Raw genomic sequence first — 20181 nt, 5'->3', positions numbered from 1 at the left:
TTATCCTTGGAGTAGAAAGGTGTTGGACACGTAATCAAAAGTCAGACTGCCATCAAGAGACTACAACTTAAACACTTCTGGTCCCCGGGCGGCGCTATGCAAAGCATCTAATCCGCACAACAGGGGAGTGGCACCTATATTAGTGAATACACCATCAGAAGATTTGGCTCTCTGCATAACTGATCTGATGACCTGTCCTAAGGAAATAGTTTGTTTTGACTGTAGGTGTGACAATAGTGAAGGTATTATTAGCCTTTCCACAACTCCAGCTACTTACTATGGTATTCAACTGGACTAATATTCATCCATAATGACAGCCTGAATGACGCTACATGCAAAGACAGCTTGTAATGAGCCAAAAAATGGAGATGGATACTTACATTTCCAGCAAATTGAGGCATCATGCCCCTGTACTGAGGAGGTAGGCCTGGTTGCTGTCCATTCAGCTTCAGCTGAGTCGTGGCAGTACGTTTATCAGCAATCTTGCTCTGGTCTGCAGCACCAGGGAGAGCAGGATGGGCTGATCCTTCCTCCCCAAGTGAAGCGGTATTTTCTTGGTCAGACGGTGCTAGCGGAGTTCCAAGGTTCCTTCCTCCACCTTCCCTCCAACTGGCCACATCAGCTGTGTAAGCAAGCAGGGTGGTTAGAAGTCAGGCTCTGTTCACATACTACAGAAAAGGTTCCATTCACAGTCTCATTGGTTTTTATAGGAATCAGCAACTGAGAATGGAGCAAAAAGCAGACAGCACCTTGAAGGGCTTTTCCTGCACTTTCCTAAGATGCCTTTCTCATTCTGCATTGCAGCTCCATTTTCATGAAAGACAGGATTTTTATTCTCATGAAATTTAGCCGAAATAAGAGCTTTAGGAACGTGTCTTCTCTAGGAGACTTTAGATAAATCCCTCCATTCCCCGCTGTTTGAGTGACAGCTTCCACTATGACATACTTGGCCTGCACTTAGGGGCGGTTTTTTAGAGCGGAAAGTGAAGCCCTTGCAGAAGAAACACTCCTAAAGTAATTTACAGCAAATCTGCATAAAGCACGAAACGCTAGTTTTCATGAAAAAGGAGATGTAATGCTTTATACGATACAAGGCATCTGTGGAAAGTATACAAGGTGCTGCCACTAGTGCGATACCGATTTTTCCTTCCTTTAAAAACTTCACCAAAAATTCTTTAAAGAGGACCTTTCATGGTCCGGGACACAAGCAGTACTATATACTGCTGGAAAGCCGACAGTGCGCTGAATACAGCGCACTGTCGGCTTTCCCGATCTGTGCCCCGGGTGAAGAGCTATCAGTCCCGGTACCGTAGCTCTTCACAGTCAGAAGGGCGTTCCTGACAGTCTGTCAGGTACGTCCTTCTCCACAGCAGCGCCAATAGCACTGTACTGTGTGAGCGGGAAAGAACGCCCCCTCCCCTCCTGATAATACTCGTCTATGGGTGAGCACTGTGAGCAGAGGGAGGGGGCGTTCCTCCCCGCTCACACTGTACAGTGCGATATCCGTTGCTGTGGAGAAGGACGTACCTGCCTGACTGTCAGGAACACCCTTCCCGGACACAAAGTCGGACATGCAGGTAAAAAAACAAAAAACGGTTTCGCTGCGGAGGGGCAGAAGACGCTCACGGGCAGTCACTTTGCAAACCTGTTCAAGTGAATGGGTTTGACAACAGACTGCCGGGTTTCTCTTGTCCAGTTTCTCTCGGCAGAAGACGGAAACCCGAAAGCGGAGACGGGGCGCAGGTGTGAACCCGCCCTAAGTATTATTTATTATCCATTGGCAAGATTTATGCCTTTGATTGTACGATTAAGAACAAACTGTCAGAACATTGACGCATGTATTACTTTGTGGCCGCAAACTGGGTCCAGGTCCATAATTGTCATCGGGGGCATCTTTGTCTCTTTTTTCTGACTCCCCAGCTGCCTGCAGACTTGGGAATTCTTGCTGGAAATAGCTGTTCACCTGAACACCTGGAAGGAAAAGAATCTCTACTTTACAAGCAGATACAATGTAGACAACCATCTTAATAGCAAAATGCATTAGAAACAACTTACATTAGGGGCAGCAGTAAACTGCCAAAGGGGATCATAAGGCCACCTGAATGTTATCTTACAAGTAATCATCACGTACACTGCTTACAAGTTACATTTAGGTCATAACGCAGTAAGAGGAACACTATAAGACAAAGGATCGGAAACCTTTTTTAACACCTATATGACCATGGACATCCCACTCCAAATCCATTGATATTATTATGGAGTTTGGATTCTTTTTATGGTTTTAAAGGCCTATAATTTCATGACCTGTGCTTAGCCAAAAGAGCTTCTGTGAGGATAAGTGCTGATATTGGTTGAGTAGGTCTGGCTCAGCCAAAAATGTTTCACATGGCTCAGGTCAGGGTTTTGATCAGTTCACTAAAGTTTTGCTACATCCTGTTCATTAAAATATGTCTTTATGGATCTCAATTTGTCCACAAGGCACTGTCATGCTGGAGCAGGAAAGAGTCTTCCCTAAATTGTTGCTACAAAACTGAGGGCATATACAATAGTCTATAACTGTATACTGCAGCAATAGCCCATCACTAGAAATAACGGGACCACTCCAAACCTCGAAAGCAGCTCTATACCATTATTACTACACTATTTCAGTAGTGGTAATCCGTTCGGGGGAGTCTGCATGGGACCCCCCCCGAGCGGATTACTGAACGCATTTGCAAGCGGTGTGCAGTTAAAGCACACAGGCTCCATAAACTATAATGGGGTCCGTGTGCTTGCCACAAGATCTCCGCAGGGAACATGTGGACAGGAAGTACTTCACAATCTACTTTCCTGTCCGCATGACTCGTGTGGGCAGTGCGCGGCAAGCACGCAGACCCGATTATAGTCTATGGGGTCCGTGTGCTTTCACTGCACACTGCTTGCAAATGCATTCGATAGTCCATTCAGGGGAGTCCTCATGCGGACTCCCCAAACCGATTACCAAATGCAGATGTGAACCAAGGCTAGGGGGAATCCATGACAAGTGAGATTATATTTGCCAGTCTTGGCATACCTTGCACTGGTGTTATGTAAGCCTAACGATAAAATGTGGCAGTGGTACAGTAAATATCAAAATTTCTGAAACTGGTAACTAACAGTAGGGTAACTGCGAGACCTTTGTTGCAGGCAGATTTAATGCAAAATGTGTCTCAAACTCATCTTACCTTCTTGCCCACCTGGCTTGGTATTGGCCCAAGATTTAGTAACCATAGGAACCTCAGCTGCAGGGGGAGCAACTGGTTTTGGAGGTGGAGGAGGCACTTCAGGTGTTCTAGAAAACAGGAAATACACAAGTTAATACCGGGGAGTATTCAGATCCTCTTCCTTGATACATAAGCAAGTGACAAGTATCATAAGCATTAACGGGTGGAACTTACTTCTCCTCTTCGGCCTGCTCTTGCTTGGATGCCCAGCCGGTGCCATCTTTGGGAACAATATTCACATTTGGATCATTGCCTTTATTTTCTGCCTTTAAACTGGGTAAGTTTGCAGGTGGTGGCATACGCCGAGAAGCAGCGACTTTTCCCAGGCTTTGAAGACCATGGCGTGCGGCAACTATGAACACAAAAAGATAGTTATAGTCAGCACAGAAAGGTAACGATTTTATAACGGTCACCACTTTTATGTGCAAAACCTATAGGTATGCCAGCACTGAATAGTCATTTCTCAGGGAACATTACTACCGTACTATCATAACCTGAAACCATGCTCAAGTTGTCAAGTTAAAAGGAAAAGTTGATCTGATACAAGATCCATCCGACAAGCAAGAGCATTTCACCAAGTGGGCTCGCTCCCTGTTACGAGTCGTGAGGTGCTCCATGTACGTGTCACTTCTGCTTTTTGGGGTAGACACTGTATATTATTTTAGGGTAAGATGGGTTCACATTCATAAAGTGGAACCCAAGTCCCAAACCTGATAACTATGCAGTGTAGAAGGTGGAAGGGTTAGAATAGTGCGCCTAAAGCCAAACAATGGTCAGGGGTCCTGTGTGTCCCATATGAATAGAGCAGCAGGCTGTGAGAGTGTTTCCACTTCGTTCAATCCCATAGACTTTAAAGGGTGTCTGTCGGCACAAAATAAAACCTTAATCCAATCACAGTACCTTGTTGGGATTCTGACAGTTTTTAAACATGCTTTATGACATAGTGAGCATGCTCAGTGCAAAGACAGACATGAACAAGCAAGTAAGCAAGTGAGGGAGGATGGAGTTCAGCGACAGGGGTAGTCATCTGTAGCATTGATAGAAGCCCAAGCTGTAGGTTAGATGCCCCTAAAGCCCTTTCACTCAGTTTGCATATTTATAAAAGTACAAATTATTATCTGCAACAGAGCAGCGGTCAGAAATAAGAAAAAGCATATCTGGAAACGGTCAGAAGCCCTACAAGGTATGGAGATTAGATTAAGGCAGCGGTTCTTAACCTTGTTTGAGGTATTGAACCCACCAGTTTCATATGCACATTCACCGAACCCTTCTTTAGTGATAAATCAAATATGATTTTTTTCCAAATTCAAGACATAGGGATGTGTTTTTTTTTACTGGTACAAAAAATGAACCGTGCATAGGGCCTAGGGTTCGATCGAACCCTGATTAACAATCACTGGATTAAGGTCATATTTTGTGATGACAGACTCCCTTTAGAGGTTCATCAGTGCACATGTGCCGCCTACCACTCCATTCATACATGAAAGTGATATAAAATCCTCTTATTCTTGTGAGTGTTGGGGTTCCCGGCAGTCAAACTCCCCCTGACTAGACAGAATGCATGCATAGAATAAAGGATAACTTGTAATTACGGTAATAAGTGGTCATTACATATTATGGGTGAGAAGGATCTAAAGATAAAGATTACACAAAAAAAATGTGCTAATTACAAAAAGAAAATCAAGAATCACAAAATCATAAAAATCCAAGTGGGTGTTCCCTTCTGTTGCGGATTGTCATTATGCTAATGCATTTTTTGCTAAGCATTTCAAATGAGATGGAACAAAGACTTTCAATCCAATACAAGGATGGCAGAACTCCAGCAGCCAAATCGAGAAAGGCTCATATTCAGATTTCCATAGCTGCGGATCTATTGCATCTGTCGCCAACATGGGCTATAACAAAAAAATGTCCCTAACCATAGCTAGGGCGCTGTACACACTGCAGCAGATGCTAATGGCCTTAAGGATACTACGCATGTGCTACTTTACTACACCAATGAAAATGGCTAAAGCTGCTGAAGACGCGTGACTTCTAGAAACCAATGCATTAGACCAAGAGCCTTCCCCACTCCATGTACGTCTAGGGGGGGGGGGAAGCGCAGTATTTCCTCAGATGAAATGATCACGCCGCTTTTATAAAAATGCATTTTATTGCCACAATGTGTGGATCAGAGAAGACAATCATTTTGTTGCTGGTACTGTAGAAGGGTTTTTGTTTTTTGCCACTTGCTTGCAAGAGCCAAGAACGTTGTATTGTTTTAACATGTGGCCATACGCTTAAAGGGGTTTTTCTTGGCTTATATGTTGAAGACCAATCTGTAGGGTCCCTTCACACAGTTTTTTGGTGCTGATTTTGACGCTGAACCCGTATCAGAATCTATGTGGGAAAAAAGCCTCCCACTGACTTCAATGGGTTCCTTTTTTTTTTTTTTTTTTTTGAAAAAAAGGAACCCAATGAAGTCAATGGGAGGCTTTTTTTCCACGTGGATTCTGATACAGATTCAGTGTCAAAAATCAGCGCCAAAAAACTAGTGTGAATGGACCTTTAAATAGGTCATCACTTTCACTTGCCACATCTGTCTATCAACTGGAGCAAAATAAGGGCACAGAAAAAGGCAACTATGGCGCAAACGCATTATGTGGAGGGGTTTACAACATACAAAAGTAAGATTAGAAATCATTGCAGGGACTCACCTGTAGTCTTTTGAGTCTCTAGAGATTTTCCTTTGTACGTGTTAAATAAGCTGAGGGTAGCATACTTTTTCCCATCCTTTGCTTTTGTGCTCTGGCCCGACTTCTCCGACATGACGAAAGAAACTCATCGAGTCTGATACAGCCTCTGCCTCACTTTTCTGCCCAGGTCTTATCTACACATGAAATATAAAATTATTATTATAAAAAAATAAATATTTTAAGTATAAAAAAAATCCTCAACAAATCTCATACACTTAGGATATAGAAGAAACATAAAAGGTACACAAATGAAAATTCTCTTTAGTAACAGAGATGAGCGAGTAGTATTCTAAACTCTAGTTTCGAATACCTCGCTCCCATAGGAGTGAATGGAAGCGGCCGGCGCTTAACCCCTTTGGTGTTCGGCCGCTTCCATTCATTGCTATGGGAGTGAGGTATTCGAAACAGTAAGAGTAACAGTATACATCCAATCTGAGCTCATGCCCAGTGTCACAGATCAGTCTATAGTGCAACAGATCTATCATAAATGTTAAAAGTAGGAAAATCTGTTTGTGTGTGTACAAAGGCTAAAAATATAACAAAAAATAAGTGAATCCAACATCAAAAAAAAAAAAAAAAAAGGCCTAACATTAAGATTGGTTTAAGTGGTGCACATGACACTGACACATAACGGCGGCTGTCAGACCTAATGGGATTAAACCCTGGCCGTCAGAAGAGCGTGCCAGGCCATCTATGCTGTTATGTACAACTGGTGAAGGTAAAGGGGTGAGTACTTTATAACAGGGCTATGGAGTAAGAGCCATGAGTGGTTATGGGTCCTTGCAGTATGCCGATATATAGCACATGCACAGGATTTTACAGATTTGATGACATCAGAGCAGATCCCTGCCCAGGGGGCTGCACTAACAGTATCAAGGGGTGTGCTGCAATGAATACAGATAGAGATGAGCGAACACTGTTTGGATCAGCCGATCCGAACAGCACGCACCCATAGAAATGAATGGAAACACCTGTGACGCTGACTTTGCCGGCGGCCGGTGTCACAGGTGCTTCCATTCATTTCTATGGGTGCGTGCTGTTCGGATCGGCTGATCCGAACAGTGTTCGCTCATCTCTAAATACAGATCAAAGGTAATACCCCCAGTGCTCCTAATGTATTCATTTACTTGTCAACCATGATGAATAAAAATCCTACCTTTCTATTTTATGTTACTGCATTTACAGCACTATGGTTACAGTTTATAATGACTGGGACAGATGACTCCATGTAAAATAATTCATTATTTTTAATTATATTACTCAATTATCAATACTGTATAATTACACCATTTATTACGGATTTACTCTCCTAAGAAGTCAATCACTGGCTTTTTAATGAATAGAATAGATAAAGCTGGCAGCACTCCAAATAATAAAAACTCAAGTTGGTGCCTTTACTCCAAGATATACAACGTTTCGGTCCCTCACACTGGAACTTTTCTCAATCAGTGACATAATGATAGAAGCAACATTAGAAGGTGTGAGCGACACCCAGTGTAATTATCACAATCAAATATAATTACTACAAAGATGCAAAAAGCATCAGCGCATATATGTTACATATGAAAATCCATTGGGATATATCATAGGTAAAAAGTGCAAAAAAAATAAGTGTAATAATAGTCATATAAAAATAATAATAATAATAATAAGCGTGTATACAAGCTAATAAAGAATGCAGGTGATATTAAAACAATTCATTGGTAACATCCCTCTTACTATAAGGTACTTGATATAAGGTTAGACAATGAAAAAGCCACATGTAAGTTTTTCAGCGTTCATTTACTGCTGCTGCGCATGGAAGGAAAGTGTTCCCATGTAAGAACTGGATCCCATCCATTGTGCATGTCCACGCAGGTGCAGAAGCTCTCTCTGGGTACAGAGTGGCCATATTGGGAACTGGCAAAATGCCCATAAGTACACTGCACGTCAGACAAAAGTCTGAATAGGCAACAAAAAACATTCATAAGAAAAACAAAATCGATATACCGTAATACTAATTAGAAATAAATTAAATCGTTAAAGGATAAATAATGGGGGAAAAAAATGTAAAAATAAAGAAAATATAAAAAAATTATATAGTAAAAAAAAAAAAAAAAAATTATATTACACACACACACACACACTGATGACAAAACTACAATTTAGAATAATTTTAATGAGGAACATACATCTCGTGTGTGGCAATATGTCCCCATTTATTCAACAGTCAACCAGTCCAACCAAGGGTTAGAGTTGGTGGCCGTCTGCCGATTCCACAGCCCAGCTTTATAACCTTGTAAAGAGATATATACTCCATAATCCATTCCATGACATGTAACACATCAACATCAACCACTGGAGTGTGCAGACTGCTGCCGCAACGGCCCTGCACAACGTTGTGATGGGGGATTGGGACACGGTGTTTGCCGCAACATGCGTCTCGACCCTGAAGGTAGCATGTCGGATAATTTATGCCGAATAAGCCAATACCGCCTCAAAGCTTAACGTAAACCCATTGCTACTTCTGTGGACTCTGTTTCAGTTGCAAAAGGAACAAACCTTCAGGACTTCTAAATATGGCTTCCACTTCAGTGATGCAGTAAAGACATGTGGCCAGAACATTTCTGTTTCAGTATAATTATATATGCCATTATTCCTACTAGAAATTCCCAATTAAATCGCCAACTGGATGTTACAAGTCAGACTGTACAGGGATACACACGTAGGTCTGCACATGTGTAATGCGCTCTGCCACAAGAAGAGATCAGTAGAAGCTACTTGTAAGAACACTGGTGGTTAATGGCAGCGCCCTTTTGGGTAATACGGAATTAGCAAAATTGTGTTGCCATTAGTAGCCCCGGCCTAGTGCACTGTTTCCAACCCTCTACATGGGACCGTGAGATCTGTTCCTCTTCGCTCTGTACATCACTGCTGTGCTTTGAGACCTTCCTATATAAATAGAACAGCTCAGTGCAATGGTAACTATTAGCAGGTTACCCAGCCTGGCGCACACCACTGCCCAGGAGAAAGGCACAGCTCATCCCAAAGCACCAGCTGGATCGGGGTTGGTGTTTTTCCGTTCCAGAATACTATATGGAGATGGCAGTCCTAGCAGCAACATCTGAACCTACAGTGCCTTGCAAAAGTATTCATACCCCCTTGAACTCTCACATTTTGTCACCTTACAACCACAAACAAATGTATTACTTAAAATCTCAATTAAATAACCAACAAAAAGTAGCAGATAATTGGGAAGTGGAATGACAATGATACACGGTTTTCTAAATTTTAACCAAAATAAAAATATGAAAAGTGACGTGTAAAAGTCTTCCGCCCCCCTATGGCAATACTTTGTAGAGCTGCCCTTCTCTGTAATTACAGCAAGTCTTTTGGGGTCTGTCTCTACCATCTGTGAGCACCTAGAGACTACGTTTTTTTTTTTTTTTTTTGCCCTATCATGTCAAACCCAAGATTGTCTGAAAACTGGCTTATTAACTGTAAGGGGGCGCTCACACTTGCACCTGTGCCCGCCCTGTGTCATTCTGCCGGGTTTCCATTCTCAGCCCTGAGTAACTGGACAGGGGACGGCTTCCCAGCGCTCAATTTTAAAACCCATTCATTTGAATGGATTTTAAAAACAAACCGCTGGGGTTCGCCTGCATCCTCTCCGCGGGGAAACCGTTTTTTGGGGGTTTTTTTTTTGGCCGGACACAAAGTCGGACATGCAGGAGTTTGTGTCTGGCCAAAGAAAAAATGGGACCCGTAGCACCCATTATATTATACAGCGGATGAGTTTTCACCGCCAGGGCACCCCCTCCTTCCAGCCCAGGGTCCGTTGCATTGTCTCCCTCCAACTGCTGCAGGAAGCTGGAAGCAATGCCGAGACCCCGCTCCTCCGCCCCTTAACCCCCACATTCGGACTATAATATGCACCCCCCATTTTCCTCCCAAATTTAGGGGTGGGGTGGGGAAGAGGGCATCTTTTAGTCCGAAAAATAAGATAGTTGCAATAGAATCTGAGATATTAGTTAAAAATAGTTGGGAAGCTCAACTTAATATGTAGTAGGTTATGCTGCGTATAAAAATCACAATCCAGGCTGTGGTTTTAACTAGTGATTTCCCAGATTCTGTTATAGCTAATTCTTAAGCCTTGGCATCATAAGAAAGCTGAGAATCTCAGCTTTGTTATGTACCAGAGACATTTTGCGATGTGATATAAAACCGAAGATACAGTCGTATGAAGGGACCATCTCCCTTAGGTAAATGCTTCATGTCTATGCCCTACACGTATGTATGCGAGTGCAGAACCCCCCCCCCCCCCTCTGCTTATACTCCAGTCAAACAAACAAAAAAAAATTGGGGGTGGGGGTGGGGGGGGGGTGGGGGGGTCTATGACCAGCTGAAATCGTAATGTATAGAATCTCCCATAAAATAGTGGGGAAAAAAGCTTTAAAAAAAAAAAAAAAAAAAAATACAATACATACATATAAAAGTAGAAAATGACTGTGAAACACAAACACCTTAGGTATCCCTGTGCCTGACAGTGCCCGGTCTACTGAATATAGGGGATCTGCAGAGCTCCTGTTCCATCGGGAAGAGGGCTTAGTTCACATGTGAAAAAAGCCTAGCTGATTTTGGCACTGATTTTTCAGCGTTGCTTTTTCAGTCGCTTTTTTTTAAGCTTTTTTTTTTGCACTACAAAAAAGTACATGATAAAAAAAGCTAGCGGTTTCGGTCGCTGTTTTTGCCAAAACAGCTGCAAAAATAAGCGACCAAAAACCGCTAGCGGTTTTTTCAGCGCCCCATAGACTCCAATTCATTTTTTCAGGCGTTAAATGCCTGAAGAAAGGTCATGTCGCGTCTTTTTCTGCTAGCAGAAAAAAAAAAAAAAAAACGAGCAATTCACATAGGGCTACATTTTATGGAGGCTGATTTTGAAGCGAAATAGGAGCACTACAGACACCCTATATTCAGCCAGGCTGAATTCCAAGTGGGAGAAGAAAAAACAGTCCTCAAGCTCAGGGAAGGGACAGACAGACAACCAAAACACCCCCTCCCCTTCCCCAACCCCCCCCGGCTTATACTCGAGTCAATAAGTTTTCCCAGTTTTTTGTGGTAAAATTAGGGGCCTCAGCTTAGGGCTCGTTCACATCTGCGCCGGTCTCCGTTCTGCAGGTTTCCGTTTCCTGCACAAAACAGAGGCAGGATATGGAAACCTGCAGGACTCTCTCACCCATTCACTTAAATGGGTTTGAAAGCTGTCCGGCCGTGAGCGGCAGTGAGTGTTTTATGCTCTCTGCCGCGAAACCGTTTTTTTTTAAATCCGGACACAGAGTCGGACATGCAGTACTCTGTGTCCGGTTTAAAAGAAACGGTTTCGCGGCGGAGAGCATAAGACACTCACCGCTGCTCACGGCCAGGGCCGGTCTGTGGTTTCCGTCTTCTGCATGCAGAAGATGGAAACCACAGAACAGAGACCCGAACGCAGGTGTGAACCTAGCGTTATATTCGAGTATATACGGTGTATATACTCTCAGTCTCCAAGGCAATGCTTAGTTACAGTAATACTAAGGGACTGTTTTCTATTAAAAGGAAGTTTGATAGATTAATGAAGTATATTACAAAAACGTTCACCGCACACCACCTGACAATAGCAAAGCCAAAAAAAAACCTTTCACAGTAATAACAGGATTTTTAATGAATTAAAATAATTTTTCCAGATTCGGACTAACCATGGCTGTCAACCATTTATGAAGGAGTCGGGTTGAAGAACAACAGAGGAATCGGTGGTTTGGCTTATGGACTCCACCACAGCCCTGCTGACCACACACATGCTGGTTCTGGACCAAAATACGGGTAACGGCGACTGGATGCCACTGCAAGTGTACCAAGTGTGCAAGTGTAGTGGCGCTCACCGCTCTGGATTAGACCCAAATGAATGGGCCTAGTTGGGAGGAGGGAGTTTCTTCAGGCGGATGTCGCAAGGCGAATATGCCTTAAGAATGAGCATGTTGCTTCTTTTTCTGGGAGCCCTTTGTTCTGGCTTCCGGAAAAAAAAGAACTGACTGGCTCCCACTGATTTCAATCATTGAATCATTCAATCATTGAACCATTCATTCAACCATTGATTTCAATGGGAGCCGTCTTTTTGGTCAGGATTTTGAGGCGATGTGGCCTCAAAATCCTGACCAAAAAACTCAGTGTGAACTTACCCTTACAGCTGAAAGTCTGCCCGCACCTGTCTCAGACGGATGCTCGCTAGGTTTGACAGACAGGCAAAAAAAAAACAAACCCACAACTGATGTGTATTCCCGGGTTCAGTCTCCAGTGGGAGAAACCCACAAATGCTATCAAGGCAAAGTGTGTAAACATAGATTATCATATCTAAGCAGGCCATTGTTATAGGATATAGAATATGGGTTTGTTTGCGGTCGGTCACTATGGATACAGGCAGGTGTGAAGAAGGGACGTTCTTACAAAACAATGGCGGCTTTATGTATTTTATTCAGCCCAACTGTAATGCGACTTGTGATTTGCAGGAAAAATGTCACTTTGCAACCAACCACACAGGTGAATGACAAAAATGTAAAGAATAAAACCCTTCTAGAGACGACGCACGGTCAGAAAGCTGCATTTTTAAGCTAAAGTCAGGAGTAGACTTAGGCCCCATTCACATAAGTGCTAGGAGAGTCCGCTTGGAGACACCCCGAACGGAAACCTATACGCATTAAAAAGAGGTTACCTTGTAAAACCGGCAGACCCCATAGACTATAATGGGGTCCGTGTGGTTTCTGCACGAAATATGCAGAGAGAAAAAGTGCTACAAGCAGGACTCCATGCAGTGGTCTAAGGTTCTGGGAGTCTCCTCCGGCCTGTTTTATATGAACACGAGAGGTTATGATGCAAGTCGGGAAATCGACCTGATGTACTGACTGGATTTTTGGGCCCAGATGCCACTGTGAAATATAATGCACACATTCTTGGAAGCCACTAATGGCTTTTTTAAAAATAAAAAAATAAGTTTTTCTGCAATGTGTGGTGTCAGCTTTATGTTCAGGCAGCATTTGCTACAGCTAGCTCACTGATTCATTCATTTCCAAGGGCCCGTACACACGGCCGTGCATTTTTAAGGTCCCATGTATGGGCCTGTGAGCCCAGTGCAAATATCAGGACAGGTCCTAGTTCTGTCTGTTTTGTGGCCCATGCTCCGTGTCATCGGTGAATGGGGCTGTGGAAGCGCCCTTGTAGCATTTAATGCATACGGTTGTGCTCATGTTGATTTAATATTCAGAATTCCTTCCCTCTATTCTAGGAATCATACAGACCTTATAGCTAAAGTTTGTGTGAGATCATAAAAAAAAAAAAAAAAAAAAAAAAAAAAAAACACACACTGTAAAAATAATAGCATACTTGCCCATAAGAAAACCAGCCGTTCCAGTGATTATACTGCAGTGCTTCATTTTGGGGTTAGTTTACTGGGCTGCAGGACAACTATCACATGACCAGCACAGATTTCAGCGCTCTTAGCCTAGATTTTCACGATCAGTCCGTGCATTCGCCTGATCTTCAAGCCGGAAGCAGGATAACCGTACTGTAAGGAATCCCACTCCTGGCATGAAGGTCAGGCCGGTAAATCTGGCGAACTTGGCCATGGTAATCTAGACTTACCTTGCAACGTGTCAACGTGACATCAATCCTGGAACACAGCAACACTAAGGAAGCTCTGGAAACAGAAAACCGGAAACGCAAAACATCAATGGCCACTTTTCCACTGCATTATACAATCCCAGGTAGTACTTGGTTCTTAATATGTCACCAAAGACCCAAGAAGCATCTCCAGCCAGCTACATAGACAATAGAGCCTTGGAACAGCACCATTACAGACAAAAGAGGACTTATTATACTGTACACTGCTCAAATATATAAAGGGAACACTCAAATAACACCACCTAGATCTGAATGAAGGAAATATTCTCATTGAATACTTTGTACTGTACAAACTTGAATGTGATAACAAAATCACACAAAAATCATCAATGGAAATCAAATTTATTAACCAATGAAGACCTGGATTTGGAGTCACCCCCCCCCCTCCCCCCAAAAAAAAAAATTAAAGTGGAAAATCACACTATAGGCTGATCCAACTTTGATGTAATGTCCTTAAAACATGTCAAAATGAGGCTGAGTAGTGTGTGTGGCCCCCACGTGCCTGTATGACCTCCCTACAACGCCTGAGCATGCTCCTGATGAGGTTGCAGATGATGATCTGAGGGATCTCCCCCCAGACCTGGACTAAAGCATCTGCTAACTCCTGGACAGTCTGTCAGGGCTCTGGCGGTGCTCCTCCTTGCACAAAGGAGGTAGCGGTCCTGCTGCTGGGTTGTTGCCCTCCTACAGCCCCCTCCACGTCTCCTGGTGTACTGGCCTGTCTCCTGGTAGCGCCTCCAGTGTATCACGTTGCACCACAGACTGTCAAGGAGTTGGTAGATGCTTTAGTCCAGGTCTGGGAGGAGATCCCTCAGGAGACCATCCGCAACCTCATCAGAAGCATGCCCAGGCGTTGTAGGGAGGTCATACAGACACGTGGGGGCCACACACACTACTCAGCCTCATTTTGACATGTTTTAATGACATTACATCCAAGTTGGATCAGCCTGTAGTGTGTATTTCCACTTTAATTTTGGGGTTGACTCCAAATCCAGGCCTCCATTGGGTAATAAATTTGATTTCCATTGATGATTTGTGTGTGATTCTGTTGTCATCACATTCAACTTTGTATAGAACAAAGTATTCAATGAGAGTATTTCATTCATTCAGATCTAGGATGTGTTATGTGAGTGTTCCCTTTATTTTTTTGAGCAGTGTATGTGATTTGTGCGCACTGCCCTGTTTCTCGTTGGTCCAGTCGGAGGGGACGATCTTTCTAGGATCAGCCATCTCATAAATATAAGAAAGGTTTCCTTATAAGTCTAAAGTAACAATAAGCAACAGACAATTGACAGACTGCGTAAACGCCATGTAGCCATCTTATAAAGGGCCTGTCACCAGGTCTGAAAAGCTCAATGACACAAGTCACCTGATGGCCGCTGTCACCCTGAGCATTTAAGAGTTTTGGTTATTCAAATCTATTCAGCCATTCCACAGATATAAGCCCTTATGGTGTTAGTGTAACTCAGAGTCTACTAGCCAGGTAATGTTGTTTTCTCTGGAGACAAGGTCTAAGTGTGCCGTCTCATGCAGTGTTACCTGCCCATTTGGCTAGTATAAGTTGCCACAGTTGCATTTACTCCCAGAAGCCCCACCACCAGCTAGAGCTCTTTTCATCCCTTAAATAGAAGCCACTCTACCTTTCCAGTACAGTTGGAATTTTTTCTCTAGCCCCCATAATTCCCGACCAATCAGTGCTGCTAATTTTGGAGTCCAATATGCTACAATCTGTACTGTCATATGGACAGTGTCAGGCAGCAGCAGGCAAGGGGGCATGTATCTGAGCTCTAACACTGTGTACATCTGATTGGATCTCTGTCGTGTCCTCTAGCCTGACACCACCCACATCGAGCATCAAGGATAACTGCACTGATTGCTCAAGAATGGTGGGGGCTACAGGAAAAAAAAAAAGAAAAGTCAAACTGAGCTGGAATCAGTGGAGCAGCACATATTATACGATGAAAGGAGATGGCATTGACTGAGGAGGTGAAAGGTCTTCTTTAATGTGCTCCATTGTTCAATCAGTAACAAAGTGACCGATAACCATCAAAATCTGAAGCGCTTTCTCTTATGGCTCCACTTTTTGCTGATCTCTTTTCAAAATTACCACTGCAACTAAAAAAAACCAAACAGTATATGTAAGGGTATGTTCACATGGCGGAAACCTTTTCTGCTATGTGACCTCCAACGCGGCTAGCCGCTTCTGATTAGGCCCAAATGAATGTGCCTAATGAGGAGTGTGTCTCGAGCTGCGGGATCTGCAGGAAGATGCGGCATGTCTCTTTTTCCTGCTAGCTGAAAAAAAACAAAACAAACAAAAAAACGCGAAAAAAGGGTGAAGGGATCCCATTGAAATGAATGGGAGGCCCTTTTGCAAGTGGGTTTTGTGGCGGTTCCCGTGTCAAAATCCGCCTGCAAAAAACTCCAGGTGAACATACCCTAAAAAAGTGAATAAAGCAGAATTCTCAAATATTTGCCTCTCTGTCATTTTACATATTTGGACTATATGTCAGTCTTAGGTAGAATAGCTTGGATGATCCCCAGGACCCTACTAACCATTCAAACAGGGGTGCAGAACCCATAGAGGACATTTTTTTTGCTAGAGGCCCTACTGCTGTGACGTCTATACTTTTTTTTTTTTTTTTACTGTATACCAGGAATACAGCCTTACTCATTCATGTGAATGGGAGCAGGGTTGCAGTTCCAGGCGCCAATTCTACACTGTACAGTATAATGGCGGTGCCTGGAATGGCAGACCCCACACCCATTCACTTCAACAGGAACAGGGCTGCTATCAGCCGTATACCTAATAAATGGCTTCAAGTGGCCGAAACAGAAAATTGTGATACGATCTGGCTGTCATACCCTGACCAATCTGATATCGATGTTCTATTCTGTGGCTAGATCATCAGCATCCATTTTACTTTAGTTCCTGAACGACCAGGGACTCTCAAGACCACAAGTATGGGAAACTAGTAACTGGTTGCAAAGACCCTAAAATGTCACCAAAAACCAAGAAAGATATAAAGATGAAAGAAAACTCAAGTAACTGATAATAGATATAATGAATTCTTATACACACACACAAACCGGAAAGAGCTGCTAGAAGCTGTAAACCATTCCTTATGATGTGACAGGGACAAATATATAGAGTGCACCTGAATAATAACATGGGGTCGCTCTCACTTGGAGGGGCTCATCTAGAACATGCATTACTGCACTATACTGAAGGGAGGCGCTACTAGTCAGCCGGTCACTAATACAGGGTTTTATCAGTGAATTGACCATGACGATTTTTTTGGACTCCCCCAGCCATACATTGTATGCAGAAAATATTGTATCCTGAGGCCATTTTAATCTTCAAGGACCACGGTATGCCGAAACCTTCCACATCCTCTATCTACAGATTTCTAGACATCTTTGAATGCATCATACTGCATGTATATATAGGAAACCCACACATATATGAACATGCACCATACTGCAGGGGTCAGATTTTTATTTTAAAAAAATTCCTGCGCTGCTGAACAACAGCATTAACCCCTGATACAAGAATAATTCTTAGTAATGGGTTCAGGTCTAGATAAACTAATTTAAGTTAACCAATATCAACCGAAAGGGCAGGACATATTAAGGTTACATACAGACGGCTGGCCTAGGTCCATGGTAAAATGGCACAGGCAGCCCACAGATAACATACATGTGCCAGCCCTGCTTCTATGGGCCTATTCAATTCCATAACAGACAGGTATAAGACATAGGATCTCGGGCTCTTATTCAGAACTGTCATAATACAAGTAACGTGTGTGATGCTATATTATATTCCATATCCTGCTCAATATCCTCAGCAATGATGGCAGCATGGTACAGGACAGGTGACATACTGACGGCTCGGCTAAATTATACAGCTCAGGAACATCAGCAATTTCAATGACTGGAGACAACACCAATCTCAGAAGTTTAGCTGCTCAGGTTAGTAGTGACCATGGCGTCTGGGAAGTCAGTGTAGTGGTGCTGGACAGTGGTCATGGCAGCTCACAGTCCGCTCGCAATAATATTCTTTTTACGCTATGCCATTAGAAGTCATCTATATTAGAGATGAGCGAGTAGTATTCGATCGAATACCTCGCTGCCATAGGAATGCGTGTAAGCAGCCAATCACCAAGGGGTTAAGCGCATCGAATATTTGATATCTAATAACCCGTTGGTGATCGGCCACTTACACGCATTCCTATGGCCGTGAGATATTCGATCGAATACTACTCGCTCATCTCTAATTATCAGATCGATGGAGATCTAAACTTCGGTCCCCTCACCGGTCAGCCAGTTAAACCATTTTAATAGGAACATACCCCTGACAATATACTGAAATGACAGTGTATGGTATATGCAAGGTCTATAAGGTAGACCGATCATTGGGGGTGCCGGACGCTTACCAATCCGGTATTAATGACCTATCATAACCCCTTTAAAAGAGAGTTCATCGATCAAAATATAAAGTTACGGCTCTCAGAATACAGAAACCCGAGTTTTTCTTTTTAAGTAGTAAAATGTAACAAAAAAGAAAAAAAAAAAAATCAACTAAATTTGATGTTAAATTTAACGTGTCACTTTACTACATCGTAAACAGTGGAAACAATGTCAAAAACGAACACAGTATAGCAGGTTTCTCCTAGTTTCATACAAGATTTTTTTTAGTGAAAAAATACAGTAAATGGAACATGACACTGGAAGAAATACAACTGGCGCTGCAGGAAGTGAGACTTAAAAAATAAAAAATTATAATTACTCTTGTCCTTAAAGGGACAGTCTTGACTATTTCAACCACAAGGGGGATAAAAACACACATTGGGGATATTTTAGATATATACAAAGGAAGTTCTGTACTGGGTCCAGACATACATATATTATACACACAAATACAGAACTAGGTTGGATATGACACTTGGGAATGGCAGAGAAGACAGGGTTAAAAAGTGCCCAGGAGGTCCCACCACAAAGGGAGGTAGGGGCAGCAGAGATTAGCTCACTTCCTGATTTCATTGTGAAGATAATGAGCTGAAACCTTTTGTGTATTAGATTGTATCTGAAATCCCAAGGAGGCCATTCTAGGACAAAGATGATGCCGTCCTGTCCCATCTGGTGGTCTTACGGCTGTCTCCTAACATACACTGAATATAAGTAGACTGAAGTGATACACTATACACCGATAGTCCCATAGTATACAACCACATACCAGAAGGCATGCCATAAGTGAAATTGCTGCAAGATGAATGCAGTAACGGCCCTGCTCTATTATTTATACCATCTCTGCTGCACTACATAATGGCCAGGGCCTGTAAAGGGATAGGAGGAAATCTATATACAATGGGGGTAGCACCGGGCAGGTGGAGACAGATGTAACTGCATCCTTTCCATTAACCAGCAGTGAACCGGAAATCCATAGAGGAGATGCAGATTGCACAACCCTGAGCGTGCACCTTCCATCATATTAACATCAATCAATGGAGGATCCAGGGGAGGGGGGGGGGATGAGATATGAGAATTATCCAATACATGTGGCGGCTTCATCCACACACTTCATCTGATCAATGCAGATGTATATGAGATGTAGCAGCACGCCCATACCTGTAGTAGGTTAGACATCAGATCACTAGGATTTGGATTTTTTGGATCAGTGATTACAACAGATCACAATCGATCTCCTGCAATCAGCATCTTTTTAGAATTGTACAGTATAAGCAATCCATCAGCAACTAGGGTGGGGGATCCTCCCCACATCAATGGAGATCGATCACACATCCCTGGTGTGCGATCCCAGGCGGTCTGCCCGAGCAATGACTCCTGTCCAGGGCCACAAGAAGGTGCAGGGCCCCCGGCATCCACTATGAGCCGGGGCAGGATGTGAGAACCCTGCGGCCTGTACGTCACCAGTCACACTACACACACAGCACATCAATAACCTGCACAGAAAGGCGCCACAGAACCGCACAGAATATAAAGGACAACTCACCTGGGTGTTCGTGCGTCTTCCAGCGGAAAATGAGCAGCGAGCAGTGTGTGACCGGCAGCGGAGTGAATGGCGGTGCTAGTGGCGCGTACTTATGACGCTTATGGAAAGGGTCGCTACGGATGCTGCTTCTGCTTAGTTGCCGTTCCTAGGTGACCGAGTCTGTTACTGTAAACCGAACCCCCCTTTGGAGTCTCACAGGCCGCAAGCACGTTACTCGCAGCCTGGACTCCCCGTTAGACTCCCCTCCGTACACACCAGAGAGCGAGAGCCCCGGCGCCAGAAAAGATGGCCGACCGCCAACGGACAACGTCAACACGCAAGGCGTAGAAGCGTGGCCCAGGGAGACGTTCTGCGGAAGTTGCCAGGAACAAAGATGGCGCCTGCGGTTCTCGGCACGTGACGCTAGACGGTCTGAGAACGACGGATAATTGTTCGTCGGCCATGATTGGTTTGGGCAGCCGGGTACAATAGACACGAGAGAAAGACGAGTGGGCTTGGTAGA

General features: G+C 43.5%; 1 protein-coding gene across 4 annotated transcripts in view; it reads right to left on the bottom strand.

Moving 5' to 3' along the window:
- Window positions 1-19965, bottom strand: part of PRRC2C (proline rich coiled-coil 2C) — a 48589-nt gene extending 28624 nt beyond the window's left edge. For 3 of the 4 annotated variants that reach the window (XM_075286479.1, XM_075286481.1, XM_075286480.1), the window contains exons 1-6: window positions 19680-19964; window positions 5939-6111; window positions 3417-3594; window positions 3204-3310; window positions 1846-1971; window positions 381-622 (exon numbers count right to left, since the gene is read on the bottom strand). In XM_075286479.1, the coding sequence (XP_075142580.1) occupies window positions 381-622; window positions 1846-1971; window positions 3204-3310; window positions 3417-3594; window positions 5939-6050 (765 nt within the window). In that variant the 5' untranslated portion in view covers window positions 6051-6111; window positions 19680-19964. Of the gene's footprint in view, window positions 1-380; window positions 623-1845; window positions 1972-3203; window positions 3311-3416; window positions 3595-5938; window positions 6112-19679 lie in introns of all 4 variants that reach the window. The other variant, XM_075286482.1, reaches the window with a different exon arrangement.
- Between the last annotated feature and the right edge of the window lie 216 nt (window positions 19966-20181).

The sequence above is a fragment of the Leptodactylus fuscus genome, chromosome 9, assembly GCF_031893055.1.
Source record: "Leptodactylus fuscus isolate aLepFus1 chromosome 9, aLepFus1.hap2, whole genome shotgun sequence".
In the NCBI taxonomy this organism is placed as follows: Eukaryota; Metazoa; Chordata; class Amphibia; order Anura; family Leptodactylidae; genus Leptodactylus; species Leptodactylus fuscus.
The sequence above is the reverse complement of the archived record's forward strand: the minus strand, read 5'-3'. Positions and strand labels throughout refer to the sequence as shown.